General features: G+C 53.8%; 2 protein-coding genes and 1 long non-coding RNA gene across 7 annotated transcripts; 2 read left to right on the forward strand and 1 right to left on the reverse strand.

Moving 5' to 3' along the window:
• Positions 1-345: 345 nt before the first annotated feature.
• Thbs3 (thrombospondin 3) lies at positions 346-12,033 on the reverse strand. Of its 2 annotated transcripts, XM_048455064.3 has the most exons (23): positions 11,227-12,033; positions 9,846-10,052; positions 8,742-8,998; positions 8,547-8,649; positions 7,874-7,900; positions 7,634-7,716; positions 7,500-7,551; positions 7,230-7,378; positions 6,625-6,765; positions 6,396-6,473; positions 5,923-6,075; positions 5,617-5,727; positions 5,190-5,297; positions 3,846-4,005; positions 3,534-3,652; positions 3,368-3,420; positions 2,936-3,129; positions 2,668-2,846; positions 2,497-2,545; positions 2,096-2,292; positions 1,710-1,882; positions 709-848; positions 346-629 (listed from the first exon to the last, which is right to left on the reverse strand). In XM_048455064.3, the coding sequence occupies exons 1-23, from the start codon at positions 11,303-11,305 to the stop codon at positions 571-573; spliced, it is 2,871 nt and encodes a 956-aa protein (XP_048311021.1). In that variant the 5' UTR covers positions 11,306-12,033; the 3' UTR covers positions 346-570. The 2 variants fall into 2 exon arrangements, with proteins under 2 accessions (XP_048311021.1, XP_085534284.1); XM_085678158.2 differs by lacking the exon at positions 7,634-7,716 and having other exon boundaries at positions 7,507-7,551.
• Positions 5,723-9,511, forward strand: LOC125413627 (uncharacterized). The gene is made up of 3 exons (XR_007235981.3): positions 5,723-5,958; positions 6,597-6,811; positions 7,055-9,511. It is a non-coding gene; the product is annotated as an uncharacterized LOC125413627 (long non-coding RNA).
• Positions 12,034-12,168: 135 nt separating the features above from the next.
• On the forward strand, positions 12,169-17,549 carry Mtx1 (metaxin 1). 4 transcript variants are annotated; one of them, XM_085678170.2, is made up of 8 exons: positions 12,171-12,714; positions 13,592-13,661; positions 13,755-13,834; positions 15,938-16,038; positions 16,083-16,362; positions 16,475-16,551; positions 16,993-17,147; positions 17,224-17,549. In XM_085678170.2, exons 1-8 carry the CDS (start codon positions 12,187-12,189, stop codon positions 17,436-17,438), a joined length of 1,506 nt encoding a protein of 501 aa, XP_085534296.1. In that variant the 5' UTR covers positions 12,171-12,186; the 3' UTR covers positions 17,439-17,549. The 4 variants fall into 4 exon arrangements, with proteins under 4 accessions (XP_048311124.1, XP_085534296.1, XP_048311134.1 ...); XM_048455177.3 differs by having other exon boundaries at positions 12,172-12,714; positions 15,938-16,030; positions 16,180-16,362; XM_048455185.3 differs by having other exon boundaries at positions 12,172-12,714; positions 15,938-16,030; positions 16,180-16,362; positions 17,045-17,147; positions 17,224-17,362.
• The last annotated feature ends 1 nt before the right edge of the window (position 17,550 follows it).

Below are 17,550 nucleotides of genomic sequence, written 5' to 3' on the forward strand. Positions count from 1 at the left end.
ACGGGACGCGGTGCAGTGTTGTTCTTTCCTCCGCCAATATTGCACTCGTCCCGGCCTCCGGCCCCCTCGGCCCCCCCGGCGCCCCCTCACCCAAGCGGGGCAGCCCCGGCCCTGGGCTTTCGATCCCTGCGGAACTTAGACTGAAGTGTCGCTGCTGCCACGGTGAGTAAGTGGGGCTGGAAGGACTTCAGCCATCCTCCAGCCTTGTCCTTCATTTGGTATTTTTCCCATCCACACTCCAACTCGGCCAAACTTTCCCTAGCTCTACCTGCAGTTAGCAGCCTTTCTTACCCCTCAGGTTCCTTTCTGTCCTAGAAAAGGCCTAAAATAAGTAATTGCACTGACTTAGAAAATAACTGTAACTTTTATGGCAATGTGCTGATGTCTTTCCTGGGGTCAGTGCCTGAGCAATACCCCCTTGAAATTCCCCCAGCCCCTGCACAATGGGGTCACTACCCCTCTGGGGCTGAGCTCCCTGATGGGTGCCAGAGAACCATGTTAGGCTGAGGGGCTGTGGGTTAGACCCAGGGTCTCCGGAACAATCGGAATTCTGAATCCGGCAGCACCTCCTCACACCCTTCCCTGGAGCAGCCGCCTCCGGAATGGCTCAAAATCCTCAGGCACTGTGTCTGAAGAAGGGAAACAAGTCCGTCAGAGGATGAGGGCTTCCCAGGGCACGGTCAAGCTGACCTCCGACTAGAGCCTCACCATTGCAGCGATACTGGAGATTGGACCAAATGATGTTTTCTTGGGAGAAGCAGAATACACCAAGACGCCCCCCTCTCATGGATGTGTCAATAATCACCCCAGAATCCGCCACTAGCTGGGGACCTTCATAGAGCTTCACCCTGTCCAGGATAGAGGTATCATTGGTGCTAAGGTGCCAGTGGGCTCTGTGCCACCATGTCCTGGGGTTTTGTGCCCCCCCCCACCTTGTGCACACTAGTCCTGAGGGAAGGCTGGAAAGGGGAGGGAGGGGTGCTTTTTCTCAGGCCTTGGGCCCCTAGCTCTTTGTCCAGCCACTTTTGCATCTCAAAGCACCAGCACATTCCTAGCAAGGATTGGGTTGCTATGACAATGAGCACAAAGGGCTGGGGGTGAAGTCACCCGCTTCCCAGGCTCTAGTCCACACCCCCCCTTTATCCTTGGCCCTGGCGCCCCACCACTCTAGATACCTTAAAGAGAAACCAACTCAGCCCCCAGGATTCTAGACTCTTGGCTACAGGAAGTCCAGCTTTTAAGCAGATTCCTTCCCCTTCCCTTCTCAAGCCATTTTCACCGACCAGGGACACGACCAGGAGATGCCAAACTGAGAGGCTTGTAAGTCACGGGCCTCCGGCTTCTCTAATGGAAGCTATGGTCCCTTTCCAAAGTCAGATGCTGCTGGAGCAAGTTCTGGACACTTAAGGGGCTGGAAGTGATGGGCTCTTCTACAGACCGCCTGGGGCCTAGATACTCGAGAGAACTGGAAGGCATCTAGCCCGAAACCCTGGATTTCAAGGGGAAATTTGGTGCAGAGGAATGGTGTGCCTGATACTACCTCCTCTGTGCTGAAATGAGAAATGGAAGAGACTGTCTGCAGACTCTACCCTTGGCACCAAGAAACTGAGCAGAGGGAAGGCCACATTACTGAGTCCCTGCTAGCTAGAGGACATGGGAGATTGAGTCTTGCCCCTCCCCTTTGCCTAGGGCTCGGACCCTCTACTTACCGAATGTAGCCAACTTGGGGCCGGTGCAGCAGCTGCCATCTATAGGATGTCTTGTCACGCCAACCCACATTCCGTGGGTCAGTCCACAGCAGTCGTACCTGATCAGGGGTGTGGCCAGTGTGCCACAGAGCATTTCGGAGGTGCTCACCTGGGCCCGATACTGATGTCACTGCCTGGGAGTTATTGACAGAGTGTCAACCGCAGGACCAGGGTGAAAGGAGACAAAAGATGGTAGCTAGTGAGAAAGGGAGTCAAGAACTGAGCGAATTCCCTGGAGCCCCACACAGCTGGTGCCCAGCCCAGACGGCAGGCAGTGCAGCCCTTGAGGCTGGGCAGGAACAGCATTTGCCAAGTCAGTGGGTTGGGGAAATCGGTCGCTGGAATACCTTGAGCTGCAGCCCTGGTTGGGCCACGGCTCGGAAAGGCGTGGCTTGCCAGTAGGTCTGTTCTGTCTGTTTCCACATGACCACGTAGAAGCGGCCACTGTCCTGGTAACTGAAGAGGAAGCCTGCGTAGTCGTCGTCAGTGACTGTGTTCACGTGGAAAGTGCCTTCAAAGTCCACACCGTTAAAAGCCGTGTATCCTGGGGTGGGAGTGGGAGAAATGTTAGGGGCACCAAAGCTACTCGGTAGCCCGTGGTGGGGCGAGTACTGGGGGCTGAGATGCTGTTGAATGTAGGGCCTGAGTCATGCAGTAAGTCCCGCCCATCCTCCCCATCTGGCTCTTTCCCTACCCTCTCTAGCAGACTTCCCTTTGGGAATTACTGAGCTGGGTATCCCTTACATACCAACTGCAAGACCTGGGTCACTGTTCATAGTCTGAACAATTTCCATGCCCTGGGGTTGTTAAGGAAAGAAAAAAATTTTTAAAAAGCCCTGATCCAGGTACTCAGATGCCACCCAGGTACCAACAGGTGGTCTGGTCTGACAGCACCTGCCCAGCCCACTGCCCTGCATACCTGATTGAGCACTACCCAGTTTGGATCAATCTGAGCATCACCCTCAGGATCCAGAACCACAGTCTGATAGGCCCGAAAATCTGTGAGGGTAACTTCTGCACTTTCCGGACACACATCCAGGGGGTCAACCACGGCATCGTTGTCGAAGTCATCCTCACACACGTCACCAACACCATTGCCTGGGCAGAGCGGGGCCACTGATGAAACCCACCCCTTTCGGGTCTGCCTGCATCACTGTGGCCAGCCATCTCTGGGAGCCCAGCCTTACCGTCGGAGTCCTTCTGGTTAGGATTGGGCACCAGACGGCAGTTGTCCGGCCCGGGAGGCACGTAGTCTGGCACGCCGTCGTTGTCATCATCCGCGTCACACGCGTCCCCGAGCCCGTCGTTGTCCGAGTCCAGCTGCGAGCTGTTTGGCAGCTGGGGACAGTTGTCCTTGGTGTCCTGATGCCCGTCCCCATCGCTGCTCAGAAGAAAGGGCGACAAGTACCGTCTGAAAACGTAGGTTCCATCTCTTTCTCACCGTCTGGGGCCTGTCTGGGGCCTGCCTGCCCGCATCCAGACGTAGGGATATAGGGCAGACTGTGAGCGTGACTCCCTGCTGAGCGCTAATGAACCAAGGCTACATCATGGGGCAGCTGAGAGTGTAGAAGAGGACCGTATTCCCTGGGAGACCTTGGATCTCTTGGCCCAGACCCTACCTGTCTTCATTGGTATCACAGACATCCCCCACCAGGTCGCTGTCTGCATCTGTCTGAGAGAGGGGTCTGATCTCACCATCTCCTCATAACTCTGGAGAGGGTGAGCTCGCCTCTTAAAGGTCTAGGCCTTACCCACCAATCCCCCACTCTCCACCTTCCCCTGTACCTGGGTCGGATTGCTCATTTCAGGGCAGCTGTCACAAGCGTCTCCCACCCCGTCTTCATCGCGGTCCGTCTGCAGTGGGTTGGGTACTTTAGGGCAGTTGTCCAGTCCATTAGGGATGCCTAGTAGATATGAGAGACAAGGCTGTCATGCTCTTCTCTGCTGGGGAAAGTCCTAGGCTTTGCCGGGAAACCTGCGTACACTCTATGGGACTCACATCACACAGAGCACCTGTAGCCCCTCATGTTCTCAGCCAGTGTCCCTAAGCCTACTTCCCCACCTCTCCCAGCCGCCCCCTCGGCCCCAGGCCTGCACCATCCCCATCCACATCGTTGTCACAGGCGTCTCCTTCTCCATTGCCATCTGTGTCCTTCTGGTCATTGTTGGGGACATTAGGACAGTTGTCACAGGCATCACCAAATGAATCTGTGTCTGAATTCTGCTGGTCCTTGTTGGGGAATAGTCGGCAGTTGTCCTGGGCAAGGGGGTAGGAGATGAAGGGTCAGAAGGCCCCATACTTACTTTGTCCCTGTCCTCGTCAAAGATAAGACCCTGTAATGGTCCCCTGCTTCATGCTGTCCCACCCGCACCCGCCCAATCTCCACATAGTCTATCTTGTCTAGACACCACACTTCATGTCATAGGGACTATCCTGGGGAATTAATCGCCCAGGGCCAAGAAGAGGCAGGATAATGGGATTCAGCGAGAGAGACTACACTCTGGGGAGAGCACAGGCTGAGAGGGGAAGAGAGAGCATCCTTTGACTTTAGAGGTCTTTGTTTGCTGGTTTTGTTGTTGTTTTTGGTTCTTGAGTGGTTTTCTGTGAGTTTGCTTGTTTTGAGACAAGGTCTCACTGTGTAGCCCTTGCTGGCCTGGAACTCACCTATGTAGACCAGGATGGCCTTGAATCCCCAGATGCCCACCTGCCTCCACCTCTTGAGTACTGGGATTAGAGGTGTGCACCACCATTTCTGGCCTGGTTCTTGTTTTGGTCTCACTTCACCTCTTTCTTTTTTTTCTTCTATGTACTTATTTAGTTAGTACATGTGTAGATTCTCTCTTCCTATCATGTGGGTCCCAGGGATTAAATTCAGGTCACCAGGCTTGGTGGCCAGTGCCTTAACCTGCTGAGTCATCACACTGGCCTTGTTTGCCTTTTAGAGACAGGGTCTCCTTTTGTAGCCCAGACTGACTTCCACCTTGCAGTGATCCTCCTGCCTCCATCTCCTAAGTGCTGATTACAGGCACATGCCACCATTGCAAGATGACTTCAAAGTTCTTCTTTTTTAATATTCATTTTTACTTTCTGTGTGAGTGTTTGGCCTGAATACATGTCTATTGCATCACGTTTGTGCCGTGCCTATGGAGCCATAAGTGGAACTGGAGTTACAGGTGGATGTCAGCTGCCATGTGGGTGCTGGGAACTGATCCTGGGTTCTCTGCTCTTAACCACGGAGCTATCTCTCCAGCCTCCATACCTAAAGGTATATTCCACTACCACCCAGCTGACATGTTTTTTTGTTTGTTTTGTTTTGTTTTGTTGAGACAGGATTTCTCTGTGTATCCCTGGCTGGCCTGGAACTCACTCTGCAGACCCGCCTGCCTCTGCCTCCCTGAGTGCTGGGATTAAAGGTGTGCCACCACCACACCCGGCTGTACCTCGACATTCTTGATGCCATCACCATCAGCATCGTCATCACATTGGTCCCCGACACCATCATTATCAGCATCTTCTTGCCCAGAGTTGGGTGTCAAAAGGCAATTGTCCTGGGGTTCAGAGGGAGGAAGAGGATGGGTGAGTCCCGGTGTGAGCCAGCCTGTGCCACCCCACCCCCACCCCTCCAGCCAGCCTGTGCCACCCCCTACCCCTCCAGCTAGCCTGTGTCACCCCCCCCTCCAGCCAGCCTGTGCCACCCCCCACCCCACCAGCCAGCCTGTGCCACCCCCCCCAGCCAGCCTTGCCACCCCTCCACCACTCCAGCTAGCCTGTGTCACCACCACCACCCCAGCCAGCCTGTGCCACCACCACCACCCCAGCCAGCCTGTGCCACCCCCCCACCCCTCCAGCCAGCCTGTGGCCCTGCACCTGCTTGCAATGCTTGTTGTTGTCCATGCAGGGAAGCGCCTGGTCCGGATAGCCATCGATGTCTGTGTCAGGCCCACACACGTTTCCATTCCCTGCCCAGCCCACATTACACTAGGGCAAAACATACAGTAGGCATTAGCAGTTTGGCTTGCCATCCCCGTACCCTGACCTACAATTCTGCTCTGGGTTCCCAGGGACAGGCTTCCCTCTTTTTCCCATGAAGGCACTTAGGTCAGTCCCTAGATATTTTCACTAGCCTTACACATTTTCCCTCCCTTTTTGTCTCCTGTTTTAGGTCCGGGTTACCTGGCAAGACACTGCACCATTGCGTTCAAAGAGACAGTGAGCATGGACGTGACAGGGGCTGTGGGCTGGGCTGTGGCAGGTCCTTGCGGGGAGGCAGCCCTGGCTCTGGTTTCCCAGGAATCCCAGACGGCAGGGACCACATTTGAAAGACCCCTAAGAGTAGAGTTAGGAAGAAGGCTGAACTCACCAGGAGCCCTGCAGAATATAAGACAGACACTTAGAACCACACCAGACACATCTGTCTCCCTTAGGTTCTCTTTTCCCCATTTTTCAAATGAGAAAGCTGAGGTTCGAAAAGATTAACTAACTTGCCAAAGGTCACACCTAGTAACAGGCAGAGCCTGGGCATCTCAGCCAGGCTCACAGGAGCACTTGAGTAGCACCCAAGCGGAGAGGGAGAAACGGGAAATGTGAAGAGGGGGTTACACAGTCCCCCTTCGCCACTCCTGAGCAGGGCAGGGCATTCAGCTCACCACCGTGTTGGTGCAGATGGAATTTGGGTCACAGCCTCCGTTGTCCCCATCATTACATTCATCAATGTCATTGCAGACCTAAAAGGGCAGAGTTGAGGCGGGTCTCACAGATCCACAAGTCAGTAATGATGGGGCTTTGCGGGTCTAGACGTGCAGTTTAGACCCAAAGAGCTGAGTGGGACAGCCTCATCTCATTTACAGGAAAGCCACATAGACTACACAGTCTGACCTGTTTACTGGCCCGAGCATAGTCGATGCCCACACCAGACACTCGGGTGCCCTTGTACCCTGGAGGGCAGGCCTCACAGTGGAAGCCAGGCATGGTGTTGATGCAACTGGAGCCCGGGAAACAGGGGTCAGAGTGAGCACACTGCGGACCAAATGAGAAGGCAGAAGTCAGGCATTTGCCTGGGAAGGTGAGACAACTGTATGTGGTCCCTTTGCAGCTCCCAGCCCAACCTCACGGTGCTCCTTTTCCCCTGGCTGGCCATCTCAAACTTCTCCGCCTCTTCACCAGCTCCTTCACTGTGCAACCTTCCAGTCTATCTTATGCCCCCTTCCTCCAGCCTGGCTGTGCTGCTCTCTGACCTCCCCTAAATTCCTTTGCTTTGCACAACTTTCACCCAACTTTTTTTTTTTCTGTTCTTTTTTTGAGACAGGATTTCCCTGTGTAGCTTTGAAGCCTGTCCTGGAACTCTCTCTGTAGACCAGCCTGGCCTTGAACTCACGGAGATATCTGCCTCCGCCTCCCGAGTGCTGGGACTAAAGGTGTGCGCCACCACTGCCCAGCTTCATCCAACTTTTTGTACCCTTGAGGGCGCCTTCATTCCTCACCTCATTGATGTCATCACAGTGGGTGCCATTGCCCTGTAGGCCAGGCGGGCAGGGCCCACAGCGGTAGCCCGGGTACTCATACACTTCCATGCAGTCCACGCCTCTGAAGCAGGGGTTGGGGCTGCAGTGGGAACGCTGCTCGTGGAAACCTGGGAGGTGGACACAGTCAGAGCCACTCTCGAGGGTCACTGCTCCGGGAAGGGACGCCGAAGCCACAGAGTAGGAAGCACAGCAGTGCCGTCTGGAGCCCTCCTCTCCTCACCCACTCACCGCACACCTGACACTCCATGATAGTGTTCCGGATGAGGGACATCTCCTTCACCTGATGGAGGATGAGCCGTCAGCCCTCCGCACCCGCCACCCCACCCCAGCGTCAGAAGCTTCCCTGGCCGGCCCAGCCAAACCTGGTCTCGGATGTCATCCCGCAGTTCCACCAGGATCTGGTTGAAGAGGGTGAGCTGGGTGACCAATGCCTTGGTCTGTTCCCCTGCCAAGGTCCAGAGTATGGAGAGACTCAGCAGTGGGGATTCACCCTGGGCCCTCTCTGGACTATAAGCTCCGGTCTCCGAGTTCACACCACACCTTTAAACCCCACCCATGACAGGACTGCCCTCGCCTCAATCACCGCCTCGTGGTTGACTCACCTAAAATGGACTGCAGCGCACTGGTCACTAGAGGAGAAGTACAGCAGTCAGGTGGGCTGCTGGGAGGAGGGGGCAGGGAAAGGGGTCTGGGCCAGGGCCAGGGCCGGAGCCTGAGCGAAGACGAGGTGTTGCAGAGCAGGGCAGAGGTGCTACAGTACCAGCCTTCTGGGCAGCAGACGGGCAGCCGCCGCTCGGCTAGCACAGCCCTTTCCGAAGGCCTAAAGGCCCCCTAGGCACCGCCTCAAAGGAAGTTGAAAACCCAAGTCTTGGATCCCAGGCATAGGAGTACCAGGAGGACTCCCAGTGAGAGGCCAAGGCACTAGGACATTCCATTTCAAGCCCTTTCCCAAGCTGCCACTTGAAGAACTCTTTGAAGTCTCTGGGGGAAGTGGGTGTTTGCTTAGGTAAGGGCCTCTGAGCACCCTTGTTAGAGACCAGTGTGAGAGGCCTCGGCTGGAGGTGCTACCCACTGGGAGGTGACGGCTGTCAAGAGGGGCTACAGAGACTTTGAGACTAGCATCTCCTCACCCCGTAGAGTTCCCCAGAGCCTTAGATGATTTCATGACATCAGGGATGAAAGATTTGCAGCTGTACCATCAAGAGCCTCGGAAATGGGCGTGCTAAAGGGACGGGCATTGAGCGGGAGGAAGTGGAGAGGATCGGAGTCTGTCACCTGCACTGTGAATGGTCTCGTCTCCTTGGAATGGACATTCACTCAGGGCTCCTACCCGCGCCATGGAGCCACCTATAATAATTTTCATCGACTCCACAAAGCCCTAGGGGTCAGCAAGCAGAGAGGGAGGGTCTAGCAGCTCGGCTCCTGGTGCTACAAACCATTCCCCCCAGACCAGAGGCTGCTCCCTCTCACCTGCATCCTCAGATAAGCCTTCTGTCCAGTTCTAATCTCCAGGCCACTGACCTCTGCTGGAGGGATTGGGGCCAGGGCTGGAAGGCCAGCATGTTGGTCGCCGAGTTTACAGTCCACATAGAGCTGCAGGCCAGGGCTGGGTCGAGAAGGTCCTCGGAGTCGCAGGAGAGCCGTGTGTGTCCGTCCATCAGCCAGGCCTGCTTGCTGTAGGTTCACCGCGTGGACTTTGCCATCTTCCCGCTGGTACCGCACCAGTACTGCCCAGGAGTGGATGTCAGTATGGGCACTAGCCCCCTTCCCATCGTTATAGACTTGGATCATTTCTAGATACTGTCTCCCCATCCGCCGGCCATCTGTCTCCTTGGTTTTTGTTTTGTTTTTTTGAGACAGGGTTTCTTTGTGTAACCTTGGATCTCACTCTCTACACCAGGCTGGCCTTGGATTCAGAGATCCACCTGCCTCTGCCTCCTGAATGCTGGTACTAAAGGTGTGCGCCACCACTGCTCAACTAGATACCACACACACACTTTTTCCCCCTCGAAACAAGGTTTCTCTGTGTAGTTCTGACTGTCCTGGAACTTACTTTGTAGATCAGGCTGGCCTTGAACTCACTGAGATCTGCCTGCCTCTGCATCCTGAGTGCTGGAATAAAAGACATGCACCACCAACGCCTGGCTGATACCACATCTTTTAAGACAATTCCTGACTTTTATGTGTATCTCTCAACACCTTGTATGTAACAGATGCACAATAAATGTTTTTCAAATTGACCTTAGATGAGGACCTTACTAGTTCTCAATGCCTCAAATAATTATCCTCTGCCAAGGCAACAGCTACATCTGTACCCACTGAACTTTAGCCAAACTCTACGTGGTTCTACTACTCCTGGGACGCAGATATTCCTCCCCTGCCCTCTGAGCATTCCCACATACAACCTGCCACCCATCCCTATAAATACCAGACCTTACCAACTGTTTGGGTACTGCCATATCAGGTGTCCCTTAATAGAAGTCAAGAAGAATAAAGAGGCACCTGGGAGCGGGGATAAGTAGACTGCTCAAGGGGTCACTATGTCAGGAAAGGAGGTGCCCACCAGTCAGTCACCTTTGTTGATCTTGCCCACAACAGAGGCCTCGAGCCATCGGGTGTTGTCTTGCCGAGAGTAGAGCCCAAAGAGGACACCACCTTGCTTTGGGGGGAGGCGGAATGTGGACAAGAGGTAGATGTCCCCAGCGGTGAGTAAAGCTGTCCGGATCTTCTCTGCTACAGCTGCCGTCTGCCGGGACTCGCCCACGGTCAGCAGGTCAATGACTGGCCAGGCAGGGATGATCAGAGTCGGAGAAAGGAGTCAGTGTTAAGGCCTGTCCTCTCTCCTGAACCCTCAGAGGTGAGGCATCCCGACAGCATAAATCGCCTCCTCAAAACTCACGAGGAGTGGTGTACATGCCTGTCAATCTCAAGATTGCCTCAAGCTGAGAGGACTACCTCAAGCTAGCAGCCAAACTCAGCTACATAGACCAGGCTGAAAGTCCCCATCTATAAAAACAAAAACTTCAACCCTTTTTAAACAAGGAACAGGCAATTCTTCCCTCCCAGCACCTTCTGCGACTTCCAAAGACTTGGGAACCTATAGGCTTAGAGTCTACTTAGAAATATCGAAGCCACTCCACAAACTTCGTATGTCCCACCAGGTGGCGCAAGTGAGACATTGCCGATCAGACTGGTGTGGCACCTGGTGTCCACAGCTCAGACACCAGAGGTAGCTTCTCTCGGCTACTGGGTTTTGCTCACTTCAAATCCTGGTGCCATTCCTCCCATCCTAGAGGCTCATCACGTGTGTCTAGATAAGGACAGTTGTCCACAAAGGCTCTGACTCTTCCAACCCTGTTTAGCCCCCACCCCCGCCCCACACACCCTCCCCCGGGAATGTAGGACCCAGCGCCTCTGCCTCTGCCTCCTGTGTCCTGGCCAATCTGTGGTTTCCCCTCCAGCCAGGAAAGAATCTTTGCTTGTGTCATCTGCTTCAGCTACCTCTCCTACACCACCCATTAGCCATTCCAGCACCAGACCTCCGGGAGAGCTCAAGCGCTCAATCCCCACCCCACTCCCTATCTTTTAATAACCGAGAGTCAGGATAAAGGGGAGGGGGGACCAAACCCAGGGTCCCACATAGAGCAACCATCATCAGGCTGCTTTCCCGGACTGTCCTGCTGATGCGCTGACAAACCATGCAGTGCTGGCATTCAGATTCTGCGTCCATCCTGGTCTTAACGCCCGACACTGGGCCAGTTTGCACTCATCCACCCTCTGGTGCCCACTCCTCCCACATTATCGCCAACTTTTTACTCTCCCGAGTGTAACTTTTCTCTCCAACCCAATTTCAGGACTCCTCCCTCTCTCCTCAAACCCACATGTGGTCTGCTATTTTGCTGGGCGCAAAAGAAAGGAGACAAAGAGGTGTCAAAGAGGTTGGGCGCAGGCTTACCCTGAAGGTCCTGACTGGCACATGAGTAAGAGCAAAGGAGGAGAAGAGCCAGGGCCCCCCAAAGTTCTGGCTTCTCCATGCCGCTTAGCCGGTTCACTACCCCTGGCAGGCAGGCGACTGGGAGGGAAAAAGACTAGGCGGAGAGCAGGAGCGGGAGGGGGGCGGAGGGACTGAGGAGCGAGCTGGGGGGGGGGCAGCAGGCGGGTAAGGGGGGGCTGAAACAAAGAGCTGCCAATCACCTTGGAGGCTTCATCAGCTCTAGGAACCAGGGGCACTGGGAGAGTCCTAGAGCCTTGCTTGCCTCCTGCTCCTCCATAAAGGTCATCTTTTAGGTGCCTCCCTTTACTCTGACATCTGGTTCTTGGGGGCTTTCAACTTAGAGCGCTACCAAATGCTACTGTCCTGTGGAAGCCGCGACTGGAGAAGGCAGAAAACCCTGCTATGGGGTTTCTAGGCAGTTGATGGAGAAGGATAGCAAGGGACTTGGCCGAAACTAGCTTGCTACAGTACCTAAAGGATGCCCACGACATGGGGCTTATTGCTGTGGCATAACAGATACTTTTTATTACGGTGTCAAAAAAAATACTTTTTATGACATGTGCCCATTCCTCCATTTTCTCTCATTCTTGGGAAAAATGGAAGTCTGGAAGCGTCCGAAGGGAACTAGACGATGGAGTCTAAACTGGTCAGTGAGGTCAAAAATGAAGAAATAAGGAAAGGGGAAGACATCACCAGAGGACTGGGGCGAGGAGGACTGGTGGACACCGAGTACCGCGGGAAGGCCTTGTCCGGGACGAACCAGGAGAGCTCCTCGGAAGGCAGCAGCCCGCGAGTCGCACTCCCTTCCCCCCACTCAGGCCCCAGCCGGGCCTCAGCTCGGGCGCCGCCACCGCCCCTGTTTTGTTTCCATGGCGACAGGCAGCGCGAGGTCCGCTCCAAACATAACGCGCTGTGGAAAACATGCGGCCCGGGGGACCCCCCCGCAACCTCCGCTCGGGGCAGAGACCTGAGGGGGCCCGGGGTTGTCGAGGCCACGTACAGTTTGGCAAGAGCCCCCAGAGCCCGCCGAGCCGCACCCGATTCCCCTCTCCCAAGCCCTCCGTGTCTGCGGCGGTTCGCGATTGCTTTCGGCACAGGCGCCGCGACTCTCCCTGGCGCGTCTGGACGGCAGCCCTGCCCCCTGGCCGGGGCCGCCTCAGGATGAGCCCGCGACCGCGCGCCTCAGAAGTCCGCGGCCCCACCTCCGGCACTCCCGCCGCCTCTCAGGCCGCGAGAAACCGCGCCTCCCCTGGGGCCTCCCCCGACCCCCAGCCCCCAGTGGCCGGAGAGGCGGCGACCGGGGGCGGGTCCTGCCGAGGGAAGGAGGGCACTTCTGGGGAGCTGCTTCCGGGTCAAAGAGTGTGCAAGATGGCGGCGCCCATGGAGCTGTTCTGCTGGTCAGGGGGCTGGGGGCTGCCGTCTGTGGACCTGGACAGTCTGGCCGTGCTGGTGAGGGATGGTGCAGGCGTCCTCTGCTACGCCCTGGAGACCCGGGGAGGGGGCCCGAACTCTGCCAGGAGCCCAAACACGAGCGTATTGAGAGAAACTGAGGCAATCAAAGGCCGATAATGGGCTCAGTGACTACGCTATGATTTCCTAGGATAAATTCGTGTAGCAGTGGAAGCAGGTCTCATCGGGATTTCAGAGATGCCTTTTAGACCTTGCTAATCCATTTATTGTCTGTGTGACCTTGGGGTAATCCCTTCTGGACTATCTCGGTAATCTTAGACTTGGCGTGTCTGCCCCTCAGCCCCCATCACCCCCTTGTTCACTAAGAATTGATTGAGTGTAGTTGTAGAGCAGACAGCCCACAGACGGGCCAGAGTCCGGGAAAGCTCTGTAATTAAACAGGTTTGCTTCACTTCGCTCAACCTCTCGGGGTTATACAAGCGTTTACTATGCTTCTTACAGATGTCAGACATTGCCTTGCAATGTTGTTTACAGAAAGGCAAACATGTAAGAAAATAAAACGCTCAGGTATTTGATATAAAAGCAGGAACAGTGTACAGAGATTGCCAGAGTAAGTCAGTACTTCCAGGGGAAGGGATAGTAGTGAGGAAAAGCTTTTAGAGTGTAGGCAGCAGAAGGGAAGGTAGATTTTCCTGATGTGGAATTGTGGGAATGGACATAATGAACATGCCCGTAATCTCACCTAGTTCCGTTGGCCCTTTCTGAATGGGAATGGCTCCTCCTTCCACCTCTCCTCTTGGTATAAAGTGCCAAGTATAGCTCATGGCACATAATGGTCTAAGGAAATATTTTTTTTTCTTGGTTACTTTGGGAAGCCGTACCCGGGCCTGTCTCCCTTCTGCTTCCTTCCCTGCAGACCTATACCAGATTTACAGGTGCACCCCTGAAGGTACACAAGATCAGCAACCCTTGGCAGAGCCCTTCAGGTATACAGTGGCCCTATAAGGAAGGGAATTGTGAGGGGCGGAGCAGGAGTAGGCAAGTTATGATCTGTGGACATACTTCTTTCTCAATATCAGGAACTCTGCCTGCCCTTCGAACCAGTAATGGAGAGGTTATCTCAGTACCACACAAGATCATCACTCATCTTCGTAAAGAGGTAGGTGACTTGGTGGGGGTGACAATGAAATCCAGTTCATTCGCTGTAACGTTTGTTGCACACCAAACACATGCCAAGTGAGATAAGGGTGTTCCAGAGCACCAAGGATGGTGTGAAGAAGACGGTGTCACTGTGATAACCAGATACTGAACGTAGAGGACTGTGGGGAAGGGGCAGACTAAGATCCAGTTTCTTCTGAATGCTGGGTAGGGTGAGAGAAAATGAGGGAGGCTGATGAGACATGGGGAATAAAAAGGAATAGAGAATGGCAGTTGGCTTTGGGAGGCCCTGAAGGCAGAACTAGAAAGGAACTTTTAATAGAAATAGGCATGGGGGTACATGCATATAATCTCAGTACTTGGTAGAAGCAGGATGATGAGAAATTTAGAACCATCTTTGGCTATATAATGTGTTTGAGGGCAGCCTGGGATACATGAGACCTTGTCTCAAAAAGAGAAAAAAGTCAGGTTTGACGGTACACACCTTTAATCCCTTAAAGGCAGAGGCAGGCAAATCTCTGTGAGTTGAAGGTCAGCCTGATGTATATAGTGAGTTCCAGGCCAACCAGGGCTAGATAGTGAGACCCTGTCAAAGAAAAAAAAAGAGCAGGGGTCAGGCTAGGGAAAGAGAGAAAGGAAAGAAGGGATTTCTAAGGATAGTTTGTTTCAGGGTCAAATTATGCTGGAGAGAGGATTCAAGATGAACAAAGCTCAGTGCCAGGCTGAGGAATTTGAAAGAGAATTGTAAGAGCTTGGGAGACCTCAGTTCTGTTCTTCTGCCTTTGACTGTGATGTGGGACAAGTAATTTGCAGGTAGATCTCTGTGAATTCAAGGCCAGCCTGGTCTAGAAAGTGAGTTCTAGAACAGCCAAGACTACATAGAGAAGCCCTGTCTTAAAACAACAACAACAACAAAAAAGCAATAAACTCTTGTTTTTGTTTTTAAACATTTATTTATCTTGTGTGTTGGGGGGGTGTGCACGCTTGCTGCAGCATGCTTGGGGGGATCAGAGGATAGTTTGTGGGAATAAGTCCTCTTCTTCCATGTGGGCTCGTGGGATGGGACTCATGTTATCAAGCTTGCTAGTAAGTACATCTACCTGTTGAACCATCTCACCAACCAGAACTCTTAAAAACATGGGGGCTTAGCCAGCATGCTTTAAAAGGTCTGGCATCATGGTGTTGTTCCAGGAGGGAACATACCATCAGAAATAGGAGCCTCTTTCTCATCTCTACTTTCCAGGGAGCTGGGAAAGTAATGGAAGCTTAGAGGCCTAGAGAAATAGAATCCAGATAAAAGCCAAGGTTCTTGGGTTCCTGCCTTGACTCCTTGCATATAAATACAGCCTTTCCAGCTTCCAAAGTGTTTTTTCCTAAATTATTTCCAAACCCAGCCACATGGAGAGAAAAGGATTACTATCTCATTCCATAAAGGAGAAAGTGAGGTTCGGGAAATTTAAGTATCATACTCAAGAGGTTGTGTGGGGACAAAGCTTTTTAGTACATGGAGGGAGCTACTAAGCCCCAGACTGAAACCTGGAAAAGTAGGCCCCACTAAGACACCAGAGTCCTGGCAGGATGTATGTGCAGTGATGGCACACAGACTTTGAGTAAAGCAGAAGAGAGCCAAGAACTTAGTCATGACAGACAAGTTGGAGGTGGGGGTGGCTGGGCATAAATTTACTGGGTTCAAGGAGGGTAAGGAGGTGCCCCCTAATTTCTGCATCACAGGCTGAGGCCCAGCCCGCAGTGAGCTCCACTCCACTGCTCTGCGGTGTTTGGCTCAGGAAGCCACTGTTAGAAAGTTGGCTGTCAGCGGCATGCTGCCAGCTTTCCGTGGAAACTCTGGGAGCTGCTCCCACTGTGCGGCCAGGCCTCCTTTCTTCCCCCAGTGGGTGCAGGACCTCAACAGCCAGTGGGCTCCAAAGCCCAGGCTTTCTGCCAACAGCAACAGGCTACTGGCTGGGCTGAGGCAAGGAGTCCTCAGCAGGCAAAGCTCCCGATTCTCCCTCTGCTATGCTCAGGGCTGGTGTGGGGTACCATCCCTTCTGAGAGCGTGCCCTGCACTCCTTTAGTGTTCACCTCACAAACATTTCTTCCACAGAAGTATAACGCTGACTATGATTTGTCAGCTCGGCAAGGAGCGGATACCCTAGCCTTCATGTCTCTGCTGGAGGAAAAACTCCTCCCTGTGCTGGTGAGTACGTCTGGACCTAGCATGAACTCACTGTCTGTGAGAAAGGCGGCAGACACACACATCAGAGCAACATGGGACTTAGAATTCCACCCACGATAGGCAGGTGCACGGGCTCACATTTTCTCTACTCTTCTGTCTGCCCGATCCAGATACATACTTTTTGGATAGATGCCAAGAACTATGTGGAAGTGACCCGAAAGTGGTATGCAGAGGCTATGCCCTTTCCCCTCAACTTATTCCTGCCTGGCCGCATGCAACGCAAGTACATGGAGCGGCTGCAGCTGCTGTGTGGCGAGCACAGACCAGAGAATGAGGAAGAACTAGAGAAAGAGGTAGCATTGGAACAAATGAGATGAATGCCAAAGATAAGGGCTAAGAATGAAGAGTGTCCACAATGGGAAGTGTCACAGCTCCCCAGCCACATTCCTGTGTCCTTCCCTACAGCTCTATCAAGAGGCTCGGGAGTGCCTAACCCTTCTTTCTCAGCGCCTGGGCTCTCAGAAGTTCTTCTTTGGCGATGCGTGAGTCTTAAACTCCAAGAGGAACAAATGGATGTGTGAAAAAAATCCAGCTTCAGGTGTCAAAGCCTGAACTGGGGTGTGAACAAGAAGTTCTTAGGACAGGCACTGACTCTGGTCAGGGACTGCATATGGGACTAGAAGCTCCTTGGTGGCACAGGAGGGTGGAAAGGGAGAGCAGCCAGGCACAGGAGGGAACTGTTGGGCTGTGGGGCACTCAATGTGTCCTTTATGCAGCCCTGGGATAGAGCTTCATTCAGGGCGAGGCTGGCACCACCTGGGGGAAGACTCCCCTTACCAAATCCAGAACTAGGTGTCCTGCCCTTCCCTGGTGACCCCTGCTGCCCAGAGCTTACTCCACCAAAGCGGGCCATTTTCCTCTTGCTCCATGCTGACCCTCTGCACGGTTGTCCACTTCCATCCCACCCTTTTCTGTCTCTCCAGCCCTGCCTCCCTGGATGCCTTTGTTTTTAGCCATTTGGTCCTGTTGCTGCAGGCAAAGCTGCCCAGTGGGAAGCTGCAGGCCCACCTTCGAGGGCTACACAATCTCTGTGTCTACTGTACCCACATCCTTAGCCTCTACTTTCCCCGGGATGTAGGTAAGGAATGGATAGGGAGAAGGGGCTGGGGTCCAAGGGCTAGCTCCCTTGCCCACTTTCCTTTCTTGTTCCCTAGCTGAGGTACCACCTCCACGCCAGATGCCAGCAGGCCCTGAGACCGAGGAGGAGCCATACCGACGCCGGAACCAGATTCTATCTGTGCTGGCAGGGCTGGCAGCCATGGTGGGCTATGCATTGCTCAGTGGCATTGTTTCTATCCAGCGGGCATCTCCTGCTCGGGCCCCAAGTGCCCGGGCCTTGGGCATGGCTGAGGAGGATGAAGAGGAATGATGTGTTCATGCTCTTAGGACTGATTTTTCTACTATCATGCATTCCAGATGCCCCATTGTTGGAGCACCCAAATATAGGGTGCTATACCTAGAATAAAGCTGTTCACACTAAC

This window comes from Myodes glareolus, chromosome 17 (genome assembly GCF_982192425.1).
Source record: "Myodes glareolus chromosome 17, mMyoGla1.1, whole genome shotgun sequence".
NCBI lineage: Eukaryota > Metazoa > Chordata > Mammalia > Rodentia > Cricetidae > Myodes > Myodes glareolus.